Source organism: Anomaloglossus baeobatrachus, chromosome 7 (assembly GCF_048569485.1).
Source record: "Anomaloglossus baeobatrachus isolate aAnoBae1 chromosome 7, aAnoBae1.hap1, whole genome shotgun sequence".
NCBI classification, from domain to species: domain Eukaryota; kingdom Metazoa; phylum Chordata; class Amphibia; order Anura; family Aromobatidae; genus Anomaloglossus; species Anomaloglossus baeobatrachus.
In genome coordinates this window covers 50,899,567-50,917,050 of record NC_134359.1, presented here as the reverse complement: position 1 = coordinate 50,917,050, position 17,484 = coordinate 50,899,567, and the positions used below count along the sequence as shown (strand labels likewise).

Genomic DNA, 17,484 nt, shown 5'->3' with positions numbered 1-17,484 from the left:
TGTGGGGTTTTTTATTTCCTGATGAAGAAGATTCGATACGCATTGAATCAATAAACCATCTTTTTTGAATAACGCACAGCATCATCATTGACGGGCAACGCGGAATAACCACTAATCATCCCTCTTTCCTACTTCTGGGCTCTTTGAGCCTGTGGATCTGCATCAGCAGTCATCTATATGCCTGAGCACATATCATTTATATTCCCTTTTTTCTCAGATAAAACCCATTGCGCTGTTTCTCCCTTCTAGCAAAAATGATATATAGACAGAGAAGGGGGCTGGCTAAAATATTAAAATGAGCAGTCAGATGGAACTTGCACAGAAAGCATTTGCTATGTGTCACAGGAAACACTGTCCTATGAAAAAAAAAAAAACAGATGTGGACTTAACATGACCTGGGGCCAGAGCTTCAAGGTAGGCTATCAGCACATCAAGACTGTTAAAACCAAGCACAGGAACATGGAGCATGCGTGGAGACACCAATGAGTTAAAAGATTTTCCTACCTACTTGTTTTATTTATCATACTATTTCTACTCTTCTCTTCCTTGATTGACAGCTCTGGCTATACAAGAACCATAATTAAAGCATATTTGGGAAGGTGCGCTAAACTGCTCTGTCATGTCAAGGGTGCACTGAACCTCTGTGCTTGGTTTGAGCAGTCATTATTGTTGATGTATTCACTGTACAGAATTATAATATGGCCGTGTGTATGAGCTCTAACTGACGCAATAAAACAATGCTAACGTAGTTACACAATTTATTATATGGTGATTATTGTAGTACAAGCTTCAGAATGAGTAAGTGTAGACTGCTGGGATAAAGATATTTTCTTACTGATTTTATGCATATTGGGATCTAAAATAAAACACATCCAAGCATGAGACAAGTGCATGATGATAATGCTAACAAAACTAATAACCGTGCTAAATATGTACTTTTACCTATGCATGCGTCACATTGTAGCTATAATATGAGATACAATTTCTTATTTCACATTATGTCTTCGACATAGAGTTTAGTCTATGATTGAAGAGCATTGATCCAAAGGAAAACTATCATGGAAAATTCTAGCAGAACTGTGAAGAGATTAACACTATAGTAGTAATGAGCGGGCACTACCATGCTCGGGTGCTCAGTACTCGTAACTAGTAATGAGCGGGCACTACATTGCTCAGGTGCTCAGTACTCGTAACTAGTGATGAGCGGGCACTACCATGCTCGGGTGCTCAGTACTCGTAACTAGTGATGAGCGAGCACTACATTGCTCAGGTGCTCAGTACTCGTAACTAGTGATGAGCGAGCACTACCATGCTCAGGTGCTCAGTACTCGTAACTAGTGATGAGCGAGCACTACCATGCTCAGGTGCTCAGTACTCGTAACTAGTGATGAGCGGGCACTACCATGCTCAGGTGCTCAGTACTCGTAACTAGTGATGAGCGAGCACTACCATGCTCAGGTGCTCTGTACTCGTAACTAGTGATGAGCGAGCACTACCATGCTCAGGTGCCCTGTACTCGTAACTAGTGATGAGCGGGCACTACCATGCTCGGGTGCTCTGTACTCGTAACTAGGGATGAGCGGGCACTACCATGCTCGGGTGCTCAGTACTCGTAACTAGTGATGAGCGGGCACTACCATGCTCGGGTGCTCTGTACTCGTAACTAGTGATGAGTGAGCACTACCATGCTCAGGTGCTCAGTACTCATAACTAGTGATGAGCGAGCACTACTATGCTCGGGTGCTCTGTACTCGTAACTAGTGATGAGCGGGCACTACCATGCTCGGGTGCTCAGTACTCGTAACTAGTGATGAGCGGGCACTACCATGCTCAGGTGCTCAGTACACATAACTAGTGATGAGCGGGCACTACCATGCTCGGGTGCTCAGTACACATAACTAGTGATGAGCGAGCACTACCATGCTCGGGTGCTCAGTACTGGTAACTAGTGATGAGTGAGCACTACCATGCTCAGGTGCTCAGTACACATTACTAGTGATGAGCGGGCACTACCATGCTCGGGTGCTCAGTACACATAACTAGTGATGAGTGAGCACTACCATGCTCGGGTGCCCTGATTTAAACAATAGGTCATTTTCTAATGACCCAGCCCCTTTAAAGAAAATCTTTTGACGAAAACCTATAAAACATAGGCTCATTTTATAGTGTTCAGAATATTATTGGAAAACTAATACACATTGGGGTAACTTATGAGAAAGGACAGAAAATATAAACAAATATAAACAAAGAGTAATATATTAATATAATGCATGTCAATCATAATCCCCATATACACCTAGCCTTGGCTGATTAGAGCATGTACAGATATAGGGACCTTAGTGCATGCTTCAGATTGAAATCTATGTTGTTTTCTGACACCTTTTTTAATGTGCTTCATGTTCTTTGGTCTCAATCTTTAATCTTTTACATTTTTTCCAGTTTTTATCTTATTTTCAGAACAAATTTTGTTCTAAAATCATTCCACCACTTATTATTTCTGATCAGTATGATTTACGGTTTCTTTTATTTGACTTATGCCCTTTATCACATTTCTTTTAACATGTTTCTCTTTTTTTTCTGCAGTTTACATGTCTGTGCGTCCGTCTTTCCACTATCAGGTCTTTATTTTTCTATATTGTTATTATTTTCTTTTCTTTTTTTGCTTTGTGACGTCTGAGTTTTTTTCCCCACATGACCCATCTGTTTAGTTTATTTTAGTGTTTTTTTTCCACGTTCAAGACCGACCTGACAGCGTGATTTGTATTGTCAAAAGCTGACATTCTTTTTTTTCCCCCAACTATTTTACTAGGTGGTGGTAAATGCGCTGATCGGAGCGATTCCCTCCATCATGAACGTGCTGCTGGTCTGCCTCATATTTTGGTTAATTTTCAGCATAATGGGAGTGAACCTTTTTGCTGGAAAGTATTATCACTGCGTTAATACTACGACGGGTGTAATGTTCCTCGATACGGACGTTGGTAATAAATCAGAATGTGACCAGCTAATAAAGGCGAATCAAAGTGCTCGATGGAAGAACGTAAAAGTCAATTTTGATAACGTGGGAGCAGGGTATCTGGCATTACTTCAAGTGGTAAGTCCAGTTCTTATAGTCTCTACATCATAAACTGCTGTGTATACCCCATCTAATCTAAAGACTACGCACTCCTTCTCACATAATGTTTTTATCATTTACTTCCTAAAGGCAAACTTAAGCAACTTTTTAAATAGATTTCATTAAAACCTACCTTACATTTTATATTTGGAAGACTGATATAAACCTGTCATAGCTCCTGCTCCTGACAGAACTCTGCACTCCCTTCTCTCAGTGTTAGGCCCCCTTCACACGTCCGTGAAAAACACGCACGTGTGTTACGGGCCGTTTTTCGGGTCCGTGTCCCGTTTTTGTGTCCGTTTTTATGGTCCGTGTGGCACCTGTGTGAATTGCGTATGCTAACCGTGTTTGTGTGCAGAACGTCCGTGTGTGCGTGTGGAATTAACGTGTATGTGTACGTGGAATGTCCGTGTGGAATGTCCGTGTGTGTGATGCACAATGTCGTTTATAAATGTCAGCTGACAGCAGACAGAGTTGCGCGATGAGAATGAACTCGGGTGAACTTCACCCGACTTCATCCTCATACCGCGGCTCTGTCTGTGTTGAGTACTGATTAGCGGTCACCTGTGAAGGATTCACCGGTGACCGCTAATCCCCCGAGTGACTGAAGTTTCCCCCCCTCTCTCATACTCACCGTTCCTCGATCCCCGGCGCGGCCCTGCACGGCATTCACACTGCAGCGGCGGCTTTTACTATTTTGAAAAAGCCGGCCGCTCATTAAACAATATCCTATTCCCTGCTTTCCCCGCCCACCGGCGCCTATGATTGGTTGCAGTGAGACACGCCCCCACGCTGAGTGACAGGTGTCACACTGCACCCAATCACAGCAGCCGGTGGGCGTGTCTATACTGTGCAGTAAAATAAATAAATAAATAATTAAAAAAAAACGGCGTGCGGTCCCCCCCAATTTTAATGGCAGCCAGATAAAGCCATACGGCTGAAGGCTGGTATTCTCAGGATGGGGAGCTCCACGTTATGGGGAGCCCCCCACCCTAACAATATCAGTCAGCAGCCGCCCAGAATTGCCGCATACATTATATGCGACAGTTCTGGGACTGTACCCGGCTCTTCCCGATTTGCCCTGGTGCTTTGGCAAATCGGGGTAATAAGGAGTTATTGGCAGCCCATAGCTGCCAATAAGTCCTAGATTAATCATGTCAGGCGTCTATGAGACACCCTCCATGATTAATCTGTAAATTACAGTAAATAAACACACACACCCGAAAAAATCCTTTATTAGAAATAAAAAACACACACATATACCCTGGTTCACCACTTTAATCAGCCCCAAAAAGCCCTCCATGTCCGGCGTACTCCAGGATGGTCCAGCGTCGCATCCAGCGCTGCTGCATGGAGGTGACAGGAGCTGCAGAAGACACCGCCGCTCCGGTCACCTCCACGCAGCTAATGAAGACAGCCGTGCGATCAGCTGAGCTGTCACTGAGGTTACCCGCAGCCACCGCTTTACACGCTGCAACATCGCTAGAATTTGCTGGCCATGTTGAGCGCGATAGCACCCGCCTCCGTCGTATGGCCGATATGTGGTAATCGCTTCCGTAGCGAGCATTATCGCTACGGTAGCGTCACATGAACATACCTGCTCTGCGACGTCGCTGTGACCGGCGAACCGCATCCTTTCTAAGGGGGTGGTCCGTGTGGCGTCACAGCTGCATCACTAAACTGCCGCCCAATAGAAGCGGAGGGGCGGAGATGAGCGGGACGTAACATCCCGCCCACCTCCTTCCTTCCGCATAGCAGCCGGGAGGCAGGTAAGGAGAGGTTCCTCGTTCCTGTGGTGTCACACGGAGCGATGTGTGCTGCCGCAGGAACGAGGAACAACCTCGTTACTGCTGCAGTAACGATTTTTGAGAATGGACCCCCATGTCACCGATGAGCGATTTTGCACGTTTTTGCGGTTCGTTCAGCGTCACAGCGACGTCACAGCAGCGTCACTGAACCACCGCTCAATAGAAAAGGAGGAGCAGAGATGAGCGGGATGTAACATCCCGCCCACCTCCTTCCTTCCTCATTGCCGGCGGCTGCAGGTAAGGTGATGTTCTTCGTTTCTGCGGTGTCACACGTATCGATGTGTGGTGCCGCAGGAACAACGAACAACATCGTACCTGCAGCAGCAACGATAATCGAGAATAGGGGGGCATGTCACCGATTTAGCGATTTTCAACGTTTTTGCGACGATTCAAAATCGCTCATAGGTGTCACACGCAACGACATCGCTAACGCGGCCGGATGTGCGTCACAAATACCGTGACCCCAAAGACATCGCTTTAGCGATGACGTAGCGTGTAAAGCGGCCTTTAGATCAGGTTGCAAACTTTACATCAGGTGGTTAGGAATAAAAATTGCAGACAGTAGGATCTGACACTAATATGAAAAAATATAATTTCCCAGCATTATACGTACATAAATAATTGCTGATACAAAAGGGACACCCAATAAATATAAACTCAATGCAGAGAGATGGCATAAAATAATAATACCAATAAAGAGATGCAAACTGATATTATTGAAGTACTAAATCAAATTATATATACGTATATTATAAGATACATCCAGAATGTATGAAATAAATGAATAGTTAACTCGGTGCTTAACCATTTCCTAAAGACAGTTAACAGGCAGCAAATCATAGTCAAGATAAAGCCTGACAGCTGGAGGCTGGTATTCTCAGGTTGGGAAGACCCATGTTTATTGGGCCCCCCAGCCTAAAAATAGCAGCCTGCAGCTTCCGAGGATTGTCAATCCCAGCACTTTACCCGGCTCAGACGATTTGCCCCGATGCAGTTGCAATTGAGGTACTATTGGAGGTTAATGACAGCTCCCAGCTGCTGCTAAGCCCTAGATTAGTAATAGAAGGCATCTATGAGACCCCCCACATTACTAATCTGTACATGAAAAGAAATAAACACATATCCCTTATTTGAAATAAAATACAAAAAAAACCCTCTTTCACCCTTTATTGACCTCACACACCCAGTTCCGACGTAATCCACATGAGGTCCCATAGCGATTCCAGGTCTGCTACATACATACTGAAGTCATAGCACGCAGGCACAGAATATGTCAACACACTGTGACTTCAGGCAGAGAAGGACTTAGCCGCAGCTGTGAATGGTTAGATCATTCAGTTTATCTGCGGTCACAGCTGGAGGTTTCCATGGTTTCCCACGAGATGCAGATTTGATGCTGAAATGTATACACCATATTCCTGTACTAAATCTGCATCTTCTGGCAAAAAACTCCCCTTATTATCCCTTATTACCCCAATTGCCACTACACCAGGGCAATTGGGAGAAGCAGGGCAAAGTGCCAGAATTGTCGCATCTATTGGATGCAACAATTCTGGTTGGTTGCCCGATGCTATTTTTAGGCTCGGGGGGCCCAATAACCATGTGTCGCTCCAGCCTGAGAATACCAGCCCCTAGCTGTCGGCTTTATGTTGGTTGGCTATCAAACTTGGGCGGGACTGCACACCGTTTTTTAAAAATTATTAATTTAAATAATTAAAAAAGTCACATGAGGTCCCTGTTATTTTGATATAAAGCCCAGATAAGCACACGGCTGGGGGCTTCAGCCTGTAGCTGTATGATTTATCTGTGCTCGGTATCATAATATGGAGGTACCCTATGCCAATATTTTAATTTATTTTACACCACTATAGATACAAAAATAGTGTGTGCGATTCCAAGCAGTCAGATACGCTGTTACACAGGGAGGGGGCGAGGTCTGACTGCAACTAATCACAGATGCTGGGACTGCCGGTGGATGAGGGAAGCAGTGCATATGCATGAGGGTAATGAGTGGCCCCAAAATTAGTGTTACCACCATGGGAGAGTCAGGAGGTATAATGCTCCTGTTTATCCCTATTTGTTTTTCTTTTTCCTTTATTTTAATTATCCAGGTGGCGGATCTGGATAGTTACTTGGAGTTTCCTGAGAGCTCCAGGCCTGGGGTTGGTGCACGGAACTAAGGCGGGCTTTGCACGTTGCGACATCGCAAGCCGATGCTGCGATGCCGAGTGCGATAGTCCCCGCCAGCAGCGATATTTTGTGATTCCTGGCGTAGCGAACATTATCGCTACACCAGCTTCACATGCACTCACCTGCCCTGCAACGTCGCTCTGGCCGGCGTCCCGCCTCCTTCCTAAGGGGGCGGGTTGTACAACGTCAGAGCGATGTCACACGGCAGGCGGCAAATCAAAGCGGAGGGGCGGAGATGAGCAGGATGTAAACATCCTGCCCACCTCCTTCCTTCCGTATAGCCGCCGGCGGCAGGTAAGGTGATGTTCCTCGCTCCTGCGGCTTCATACACAGCGATGTGTGCTGCCGCAGGAACGAGGAACAACAATGTACCTGTCGCTGCACCGCCATTATGGAAATGTCGGAGAATACACCGATGATACGATAACGACGCTTTTACGCTCGTTCATCGTATCATCTAGGATTTACACACTACGATGTCGAAAGTGACGCCGGATGTGCGTCACTTTCGATTTGACCCCACCGACATCGCACGTGCGATGTTGCAACGTGCAAAGCCACCCTTAAGTATCCCACCCAGATCCGGACTTTTACAGTCCGTGTTTGTCCATCACTAATTAGGACACTTGAAAACATCTGGATATGCACATTGGATACTTGATTCTTTATTTGCAAACATTCTAGGAGATTTTCAAAGTCCTTTTTAAAAGTTATACACTAGAAATAACTAATAATAACTAACGGATATTAGTTGATATTAGAATAATCTTTTTAGTTCAAAATTGATAGCATAAGTGGTGTCTAAAAGTATATCTTACCATGTCCATTTAAAGACAAGAGCTCGACTCTGTAGGCTCAAATTGTAATGCCAATATATGTTTTATTGTACACCTTTTTATAGTAATTACATTGGATTAAAAGATTTTGTCCAGTTGAAAGTATACATTGCTCCTAATTTCTACTTTATATGTGTCACAATGTGACGGGAAAATGAGGGATAGGGGGCCCTAGGCTGTCTCTTACGCTAGGGGGCTTTATGATATCCCTATCCTCAGGGATACTCCTAATGGTGGAGATGCCTGAGTCCTGTTCCTTGCCCTGTTCCTAACCAGACCTAATCTGATACCCCCCCCCCCCCCCCCACCAGGGAAGGCTGGGGCAAGAGTGTGATGTTAACCACAGAAAAAGAAAGACAAGGGAAAACCAAAACTCTTACACACTGCACACACAAACACAGGATTAGACAATAAAGGCCCTGTCACACGCTACGATATATCTAACGATATATCGTCGGGGTCACGGAATTTGTGACACACATCCGGCATCGTGAGAGATGTCGTAGCGTGTGACACCTCCGAACGACTGTGAACGAGCAAAATACTCACCTTATCGTTGCTCGTTGACACGTCGTTCATTTTCATAATGTTGGTCCTTCTTCTGCACGCCGGTTGTTCGTCGTTCCTGAGGCAGCATACATCGCTTCATGTGACACCCCAGGAACGACGAACACAGCTTACCTGCGTCCCGCCGGCAATGCGGAAGGAAGGAGGTGGGCGGGATGTTACGTCCCGCTCATCTCCGCCCCTCCGCTTCTATTGGGCGGCCGCTATGTGATGTCGCTGTGACGCCGAATGTCCCTCCTCCTTCAGGAAGAGGATGTTCGCCGCCTACAGCGACGTCGTTAGGGAGGTAAGTACATGTGACGGGGGTTAATGACATTGTGCGCCACAGGCAACGAATTGCCCGTGACGCACAAATGTCGGGGGCGGGTGAGATCGCTCATGTGATCGTACAATATATCGAACCATGTAACGCCGCCTTAAGAGATTCAGGAAGAAAACAAGAGCAGGAAGGTAGCTACAAAAGACAACATGGGTTGACTTCACAACCGCACAAAGCAATATACTTCCACTAGATAGTCTAGAACACCACAACTCTCTAGACCAACTAAGATAAACTCTAGCTGGCATAGGTGGAAGGATTCAGCCAGCATAAACATGTAAACAATAGAGACTAACAAGCAGACTAGCAGAGATTAACTCTTGCTAGCCTGCCCATGAATCAGCACACAGCAGGGGAATTTGAAGCATTATATAATTTTGGGTCTATTTAGATTAAAAAAATGTTGCTCATTGGTAAATATTTACTATTAAAGATGTACTAGTCGTGCTAACAATATACTGTAATGCTGTGTGCTTTTTACTACAGGCAAACACGGTCCCTACATAAGTTCTTTTTGCTTTTGAAGTTAATTTTGTGAATTAAAATCAACATGTTCACAAGTTCTCTGCGGAGAAAATCCACGTTATAATTATGTTAAATGCATTTTTCTTGCAGGCAACATTTAAGGGCTGGATGGATATTATGTACGCCGCAGTTGATTCACGGAAGGTTTGTATAAATTATGAATGACTTATGTCATTACTGTGACATTGGCTTCTGTTACATTGTAATTTTATAAAAAAGAAAAACCCTGAAGAGTCAGTGATTTTTTTTCCCCCCCCAATCACTACTTAGAGTACACTTTAAATGTCACATCAGGTTAGTACATAGAGGATAATGGCTCCAATTTTAACATTATGAGGCCCTATAATACACAAAGGTCATGCACCACAACTCCACACTAAAGGTAATATTATTCTTCATGTCCCCCTATATCTCACAGTCACCAAAATTTTACCCGTCACACAGCCTCCAAATGAAACCTTGTGTAGGCGAAATGCATCAGGCCATTGTAATCTCTAGTGTATTTGCCATTGCCATATTCATGTATTATAGATCCAATGGGTATTTGCTTTTACATTCTCTAATAACAATTTTATTTTGAATTTTATTGGGGGAAAAAAGTATGCATGGAATGGGATGTCTCATGTTCAATCTTCAGGAGTGCACTGCTCCCCTGTCTCCCGACTTCCTGCTTGCTTGAGGGTGGTGCACTCCTGATGATTGACAGTTCAGACCAGCGACATTAGATGCTGGCAGCAGAGTCAGCTTTGCCTGTAAAGCATTAGAAGAGAACAGAGATACTGGCTTGGCTGGACCCAGCATATAGCAGCACTTGCAAGCTCCACAAAAAGAGCTTGTAAGTGCTGTGCTCCTTGTCTAGAAGACTAGCCACCTCTGAACTAAACATCCCTCCATTCTTGAGAACAGAAAGGATTTTTAGTAAGAAGGAAACTACAACGTCGCTTGTTTTTCCAAGCACTTTGCAATATTACTAATTTATGATGATGCTAAATTACCATTGGGTTCAGTAAGTACACACATGTGGAAGGATTCCAATGGCTCCTACTAATTGCTTCAGGAGTTAATTAATTTCCGCACAATAATATTTTTGTGCTGTGGTGGTTTCCAGACCGATATAGTTTTGATCCCAATGAGGCATTTTTACATCATATTACATATCCTACATATTTTGTGATCACATGATCTTTACAGCATAGTGTTTTTGCACTTTGTGTGTTTTTTACTGTCTGTACAGTCATCTTTATCATGTTGTATGCTATTGTGTATTTTTAAGATGAAACATAAATCAGCTACTGATGAGCAAATCTTCAAAAATTAAATTTGGACAGTTCACTTAAATTTCACAGGAAATTTGTTTTGCATAGCATTTACTTGATGTGAGTTGATTGTACATTTTTAAAGTCTGAAGTTTCTCCAAACCCCAGAACATAAAAAAACAAACGGAAAACATACTATACTCACCTAGCCCTCACCCTGTCTCGCTATGCAGCTCCATTCTAGCATGGTCGTCTTCTTTCACTGATTCAACCTTCACTATGCTATCTTCGGTACCTTGAGGCATCTGACATCTTTGGCATTTCTTCCATCTGCTAGATCGCAACATCATGACATTGCATGAAGCACGTGATGCGCCATAATGATGTGAATCATACAACGTCATGATGTTGTGGCCTATTCAGTGAAGGAGACACCAAAGAGGCCGGGAGGCATAAGGCACCAAAGTTGGGCTGGTGAAGACCCCACAGGACTCAAAAAAAATATGATCAGGTTGGAGAGGGCTCAAATTTGATTTGCTTTAAAGATATTTTTTCATCTCTACTATCTATGTGTGATACTGTTATTATTATATGTGTACTGTACTGTGCTGTCAGGGCAGGAAGAGGAGGAGGGTGATTGTCAGAGTGGGGAATAGGACAACAGAGTGGATGATGATGAGGCTCTAGATCCCACTTGGTGTGAACCCAGAGGCATGCAGCTGAGTAGCTCAGTAGAGGAGGAGAAAGATGAGGGGGTTACGTTGCCACTTCCCGCACACGGGAAGTCACAACAAGCACGGAGTGATGAAGTCACAACAAGCACTGCATCCTCAGCCACAACTCTGGCTGTGGCCAGCAGCGGTTGCGGGTCTGAAGTTTGCATGGACAGCAAGGCTTGCCTAGCCTGGGCCATTTTGAGACTTCAAAGGATGATCCAACTTCCATTATCTGCCAACTTTGTAAAAACAACTTAGTAGCGGCAGAAATTTCAATAATGTTCAACTACTACATGCACGAACCGTCACATGTGTAAACAACATGCATAATTCTATGAATCTTACTGCCCTAAAATGCGGCCTAGTGGGTCTCACCAACCACCTGCTGCCCCATCAACCCCACGTCTGCTGCTTTTTCCTCCTCTTTCACCGTGGTAAGTGTACTCACACTGTTGCAACAGTCGGGCTGAATGAGAGCCTGCCAGCTCTTACAGAAGTGGATATGCCTGGTGTTTTTAATGATCTCAGAAATCGAGCACACCATATCTTTCTCAGTCTACCATAACAGCTCCACCTGCACCTCCCTCACAGTCCTCTAGTTTCTCGTGTACACCTTACTCCACCCTCTCAGCACAGCAGCCAGCCCTCAGTCCTGCAGCTGTGGTCACATAAAAGATTATTTCTTCCTACACATGACAAAGCCAAGAGCTTGAACTTCACCATATCTAAACTGTTCACCACAGAAATGCTGCCTTTCTGCCTGGTGGATACAGATGGTTTCCAAAAGCTGATAGCTGTGGCAGTCCCCCAGTACCAGTTGACCAGTTGCCATTACTTCTCTTCTCTAATAAAGCTGTGTCTGCGCTACACCAGCATGTTACAGACAACATCACCCGTTCCTTGAAAAACTCTGTGTCTGACAGGGTGTATTTCACCACTGACGCCTGGATGACAAATCATGACCAGGGGCATTACATCTTGTTGACTGGGCACTTGGTGACTCTGGAGGCTGCGTGGGCAGGTGGGGAAGGGACTGCTCTACAGTTTTTGAAATCCCCAAGGCTTGCAGAACAAACCTCCTGTATCTACCACTTCCTCCACTGCTTCTGAGTCCTCCACCTGCTTTAGGGCCTCCACCTGCATATTCAACTGCTCCCTTAATGTAACACGCATCCCAACAATTGAACAACAATTGAAGATCATCTTTATAAAGCGGCACTCACTTTGGTAAAATCATACCTTTATTAAAGCATCTTCATAAAAACAGTCAGGGACTAATGTACATGGCAGGGGAATGGCAGGCTTTAAATGCTGGCCCAGATCCTGTCTCCTGCATTTCCCATGTCTAACTGCTGCGCCCTGACACTTTGGGCATTCTGAGGCAATTAATGCTACTGTCCTGGTGTGTGGCCCTAATTTTAAGAAATGGAGATGGGGACTTCTAGTTGAGTGTCCTTGTGTTTTGCTTGTAGCAGTATTGCTCCCTCACAGGCAGGCGTGCAGCTACAGTGCCTTGCTAAAGTATTTGGCTCCCTTGAATTTTTCAACCTTTTCCCACATTTCAGGCTTCAACATAAAGATAAAAATGTTGATGTTATGCTGAAGAATCAACAACAAGTGGGACACAATTGTGAAGTTGAACGAAATGTATTGCTTATGTGACGCCCTGGGCAAGCCAGGGGTCACAGGTCATGACACCACCACACCCTACACCCCGGATAGGTACACCAAAGCTACACAAAATCCTTGTTGCCTTCCTCCAGTGGCTGATGTTCACACCAGGGGGTGGGCCAGGCGGTTGGCTCCGCCCACCGAGGAGTTCACAGCCCTGGAGGCGGGAAAACCAGACAGATGAGAGAGAGAAGAGTTAAGCTAGGAAGGAGAAGGAGGACAGTGAGAGTAGTGACAGAGAAAGTGACAGTTGAAAAGCCTGAAGTTGGTCCGGGTGTGTGCCCCGGACTGAGAACAGCAAGGTTAGCAGACGGCGGTGACCGTCTGCAGGAGAGGCTGCTTGGAGGTTGCCGAAAGGACCGTGGACGGGTGGTCGCCCGGCGGTACCGGAGCGGTATACGAATAGAAGCCAGCACCATTGGCAGGGGCCTTTCGGATTCCGGCAAGGCTAGGAGTCGCCGTGAATTTGCCAAATCCGTCAGTGAAGGGGACCTCTGGGTCTCCCAACAACCAAGTCCCGATTGAAGGCAACAGTCCAACCGTTAGAGAGAGACACCGCCACCGCCAAGGCACCAGTTTCTCAGGGCCAGCGCCTGCGGGCAAAGAGAGGCTCCTCCGGCACATATCCAAGCCGGGGAGCGGGTTACCGGTGGGAACCCATCGCTACTAACATTTCATTAGGTGCAGGGACAGAGACTGTCACCGTCAACTACCGGGGGAAAGTAACAGCAGCCGTCCGTGGGAACCGTCTTTCCAGCCGTGTGTTTTACCGAGAACTGTGTCACCGTCTCAGGCTGAGTGAGTACCACAGTGCCGTGAGGCACAGCGCTGCCCCCGCGTCCCTGCACCCCACCAAGCCCTGCACCGGCCCTGCCATCCAGCATCCCCCACCTCATCACTGGGCCCCGGGACAACCACCCCCTACCCACGGAGGGGAGAACTAACAACTTTGCTGCTCCCTGTCACCGCTCCTGGGATCCCCATACAGAGCAGCGGCGGTGTCCATACAATCACCACAACCGTGGGTGGCGTCACGGACAATAAACTATCCCAAAAACCAAACCCCTTTCACTCACGGGCAAGGAGCGCCGCTCGAGTCCCCGGGATCCGGCCCATCGCTCGAGCCACCGAGCAGCAGCAGGCCGCAGCAGCCGGACCCGAGCAGTGGGAGAGCGCAGCGTCCCCTCCTCCGCCCGCGACACTTATTTTAAACTTTTTTAAAAAATAAATAACTGAAAATTGGGGCGTGCAATATTATTCGGCCCCTTTACTTTCAGTGCAGCAAACTCACTCCAGAAGTTCATTGAGGATCTCTGAATGATCCAATGTTGTCCTAAATGACTAATGAGGATAAATATAAGCCACCTTTGTGTAATCAAGTCTCCTTATAAATGCACCTGCTCTGTGATAGTCTCAGTGTTCTGTTTAAAGTGCAGAGAGCATCATGAAGACCAAGGAACTCAACAGGCAGGTCCGTGATACTGTTGTAGAGAAGTTTAAAGCCAGATTTGGTTATAAAAAGATTTCCAAAACTTTAAACATCCCAAGGAGCACTGTGCAAGCAATCATATTGAAATGGAAGGAGTATCATACCACTGCAAATCTACAAGACCCGGCCGTCCATCCAAACCTTCATCTCAAACAAGGAGAAGACTGATCAGAGATGCAGCCAAGAGGCTCATGATCACTCTGGATGAACTGCAGAGATCTACAGCTGAGGTGGGAGAGTCTGTCCATAGGACAACAATCAGTCGTACACTACACAAATCTGGCCTTTATGGACGAAAGAGAAAGCCATTTCTCAAAGATATCCATAAAAAGTGTTGTTTAAAGTTAGCCACAAGCCACCTGGGAGACACAACAAACATGTGGAAGAACATGCTCTGATCAGATCAAACCAAAATTGAATTATTTGGGCTCAGTGCCAAACGATATGTTTGGCATAAAAGCAACACAGCTCATCACCCTGAACACACCATCCCCACTGTCAAACATGGTGGTGGCAGCATCATGGTTTGAGCCTGCTTTTCTTCAGCAGGGACAGGGAAAAAGGTTAAATTTGATGGGAAGATGGATAGAGCTAAATACAGGACCCTTTTTTAAGAAAACCTGTTGGAGTCTGCAAAAGACCTGAGACTGGGACGGATATTTGTCTTCCAACAAAAAACAATGATCCCAAACAAAAGCAAAATCTACAATGTAATGGTTCACAAATAAACGAATCCAAGTGTTATAATGGCCAAGTTACAGTCCAGACCTGAATCCAATCGAGAATCTGTGGAAAGAGCTGAAAAGTGCTGTTCACAAACGCTCTCCATCCAACCTCACTCAGCTCCAGCTGTTTGCAAAGGAAGAATGGGCAAGAATGTCAGTCTCTCGATGTGCAAAACTAATAGACACATACCCCAAGCGACTGCAGCTGTAATCGCAGCAAAAGGTGGCACTACAAAGTATTAACCTAAAGGGGCAGAATAATATTGCACGCCACAATTATCAGTTATTTATTTATTAAAAAAGTTTAAAATAAGCAATAAATTTCATTCAACTTCACAATTGTGTCCAACTTGTTGTTGATTCTTCTCAGAACATTACAATTTTTTTCTTTATGTTTGAAGCCTGAAATGTGGGAAAAGGTTGAAAAATTCAAGGGAGCCAAATATTTTCGCAAGGCACTCATCTAGCTCTCTTACTATTCTTAAATGTGTCTAACAATGACAGTCTAGGAAGCTAATATTTGTGCCACCTGAGTGTGGCTGAGCAGAAAAGCAGTTTGAGCTGTTGCATGAGGTATGAGGGTTCCCAGCCCATCAGGCCTATACATGCCACTCATCCACCTCAATTTTTCTTATGTTAATAAACTAGGAAGCTAATGCCTGTGTCACAACAGTGTGGCTCCACTGTAAAATGGTTTGAGGCATTTTTGTAACTTTTGGGCCCCCCTAAAGGTATGGTCCATGTCTTTGTTTTTGCCCCCCTTTGAAATAAATGGGCTTCGGATATGTTTGGCGAACACAGTTAAATTCCGCCAACACAAACCGAACCTTGGGAGGAAAAATAACAATAGAATTTTACTGCTTAGGAATTGGTGGGTTCTCCTGCTCTCATTTACAAAATTTTTAAAAAATTCAAACTTCTAAAATCTATGAATTATCAAAATGTAGTTAGAAATCTATTAATTATATTTTTGCCTACAAACAAAAACCCCAATGATGTAAAAGAAACTAAACAAGGATATGTTATAAATTGCTGTAATAGCTAACGTACATCTCCTTTATACCTTACAGTTACAAGATCAGCCTAGATATGAAGACAACCTCTACATGTATTTATACTTTGTCATCTTCATCATATTCGGCTCCTTCTTCACCTTGAACCTGTTCATTGGTGTCATCATCGACAACTTCAACCAACAGAAAAAGAAGATAAGTATTATATTAGACGAAACAAGGAAAAGTTCCAGCACACCTATTGTGTCCATGTTCCTCCATTTAGAGCTCGGAAACGCTGCACCACAGCATATAGAAATGGAAGAAAACTTGGAATACGGCTCTACAAACTTCAGATTTTTTTATTCTTTAAAATTTTGTACAGACGGTACACGCCAATATCCCCAATAGCTACTGGAAATCCGGGATATTGGCGTGTGCCGTTTATACAACATTTTAAAGAATAGAGAAATCTGAAGTTTGTAATGCCGGATTCCAGATTTTATTCCAATATACAGTACAGACGAAAAGTTTGAACACACCTTCTCATTCAAAGAGTTTTCTTTATTTTCATGACTCTGAAAATTGTAGATCCACATTAAAGGCATCAAAACTATGAATTAACACATGTGGAATGAAATACTTAATAAAAAAGTGTGAAACAACTGAAAATATGTCTTATATTCTAGGTTCTTCAAAGTAGCCACCTTTTGCTTTGATTACTGCTTTGCACACTCTTGGCATTCTCTTGATGAGCTTCAAGAGGTAGTCACCGGAAATGGTCTTCCAACAGTCTTGAAGGAGTTCCCAGAGATGCTTAGCACTTGTTGCGGTCCAGCTCACCCCAAACCATCTCGATTGGGTTCAGGTCTGGTGACTGTGGAGGCCAGGTCATCTGGCATATCACCCCATCACTCTCCTTCTTAGTCAAATAGCCCTTACACAGCCCGGACGTGTGTTTTGGGTCATTGTCCTGTTGAAAAATAGATGATGGTCCAACTAAACGCAAACAGGATGGAATAGCATGCCGCTGCAAGATGCTGTGGTAGCTATGCTGGTTCAGTATGCCTTCAATTTTGAATAAATCCCCAACAGTATCACCACTTGCTGAGCATGAAACGGCCATCATCTGCTGTGCCAGACGTCTGTTTTTACCTCCCCCCCACAAGATTGATGTAACCTGTATGCTGCAATAAAGATATTTCTTAAGGCTACCACTGAGCGAGTGCCCTGCTCTCCTGATTATTCTAGTGGACTGTACTGTACTTAGCAGGAGCA

At 44.8% G+C, this 17,484-nt stretch overlaps 1 protein-coding gene across 3 annotated transcripts in view; it reads left to right on the top strand.

The window, feature by feature from the left end:
* The window catches only part of LOC142245037 (sodium channel protein type 2 subunit alpha-like), a 322,264-nt gene that overhangs the window by 284,805 nt on the left and 19,975 nt on the right, over nt 1-17,484 (top strand). For all 3 annotated transcript variants that reach the window (XM_075317284.1, XM_075317285.1, XM_075317286.1), the window contains 3 exons: nt 2,810-3,091; nt 9,448-9,501; nt 16,285-16,422. In XM_075317284.1, coding sequence (XP_075173399.1) covers nt 2,810-3,091; nt 9,448-9,501; nt 16,285-16,422 — 474 coding nt within the window. The remainder of the gene's footprint in view (nt 1-2,809; nt 3,092-9,447; nt 9,502-16,284; nt 16,423-17,484) is intronic.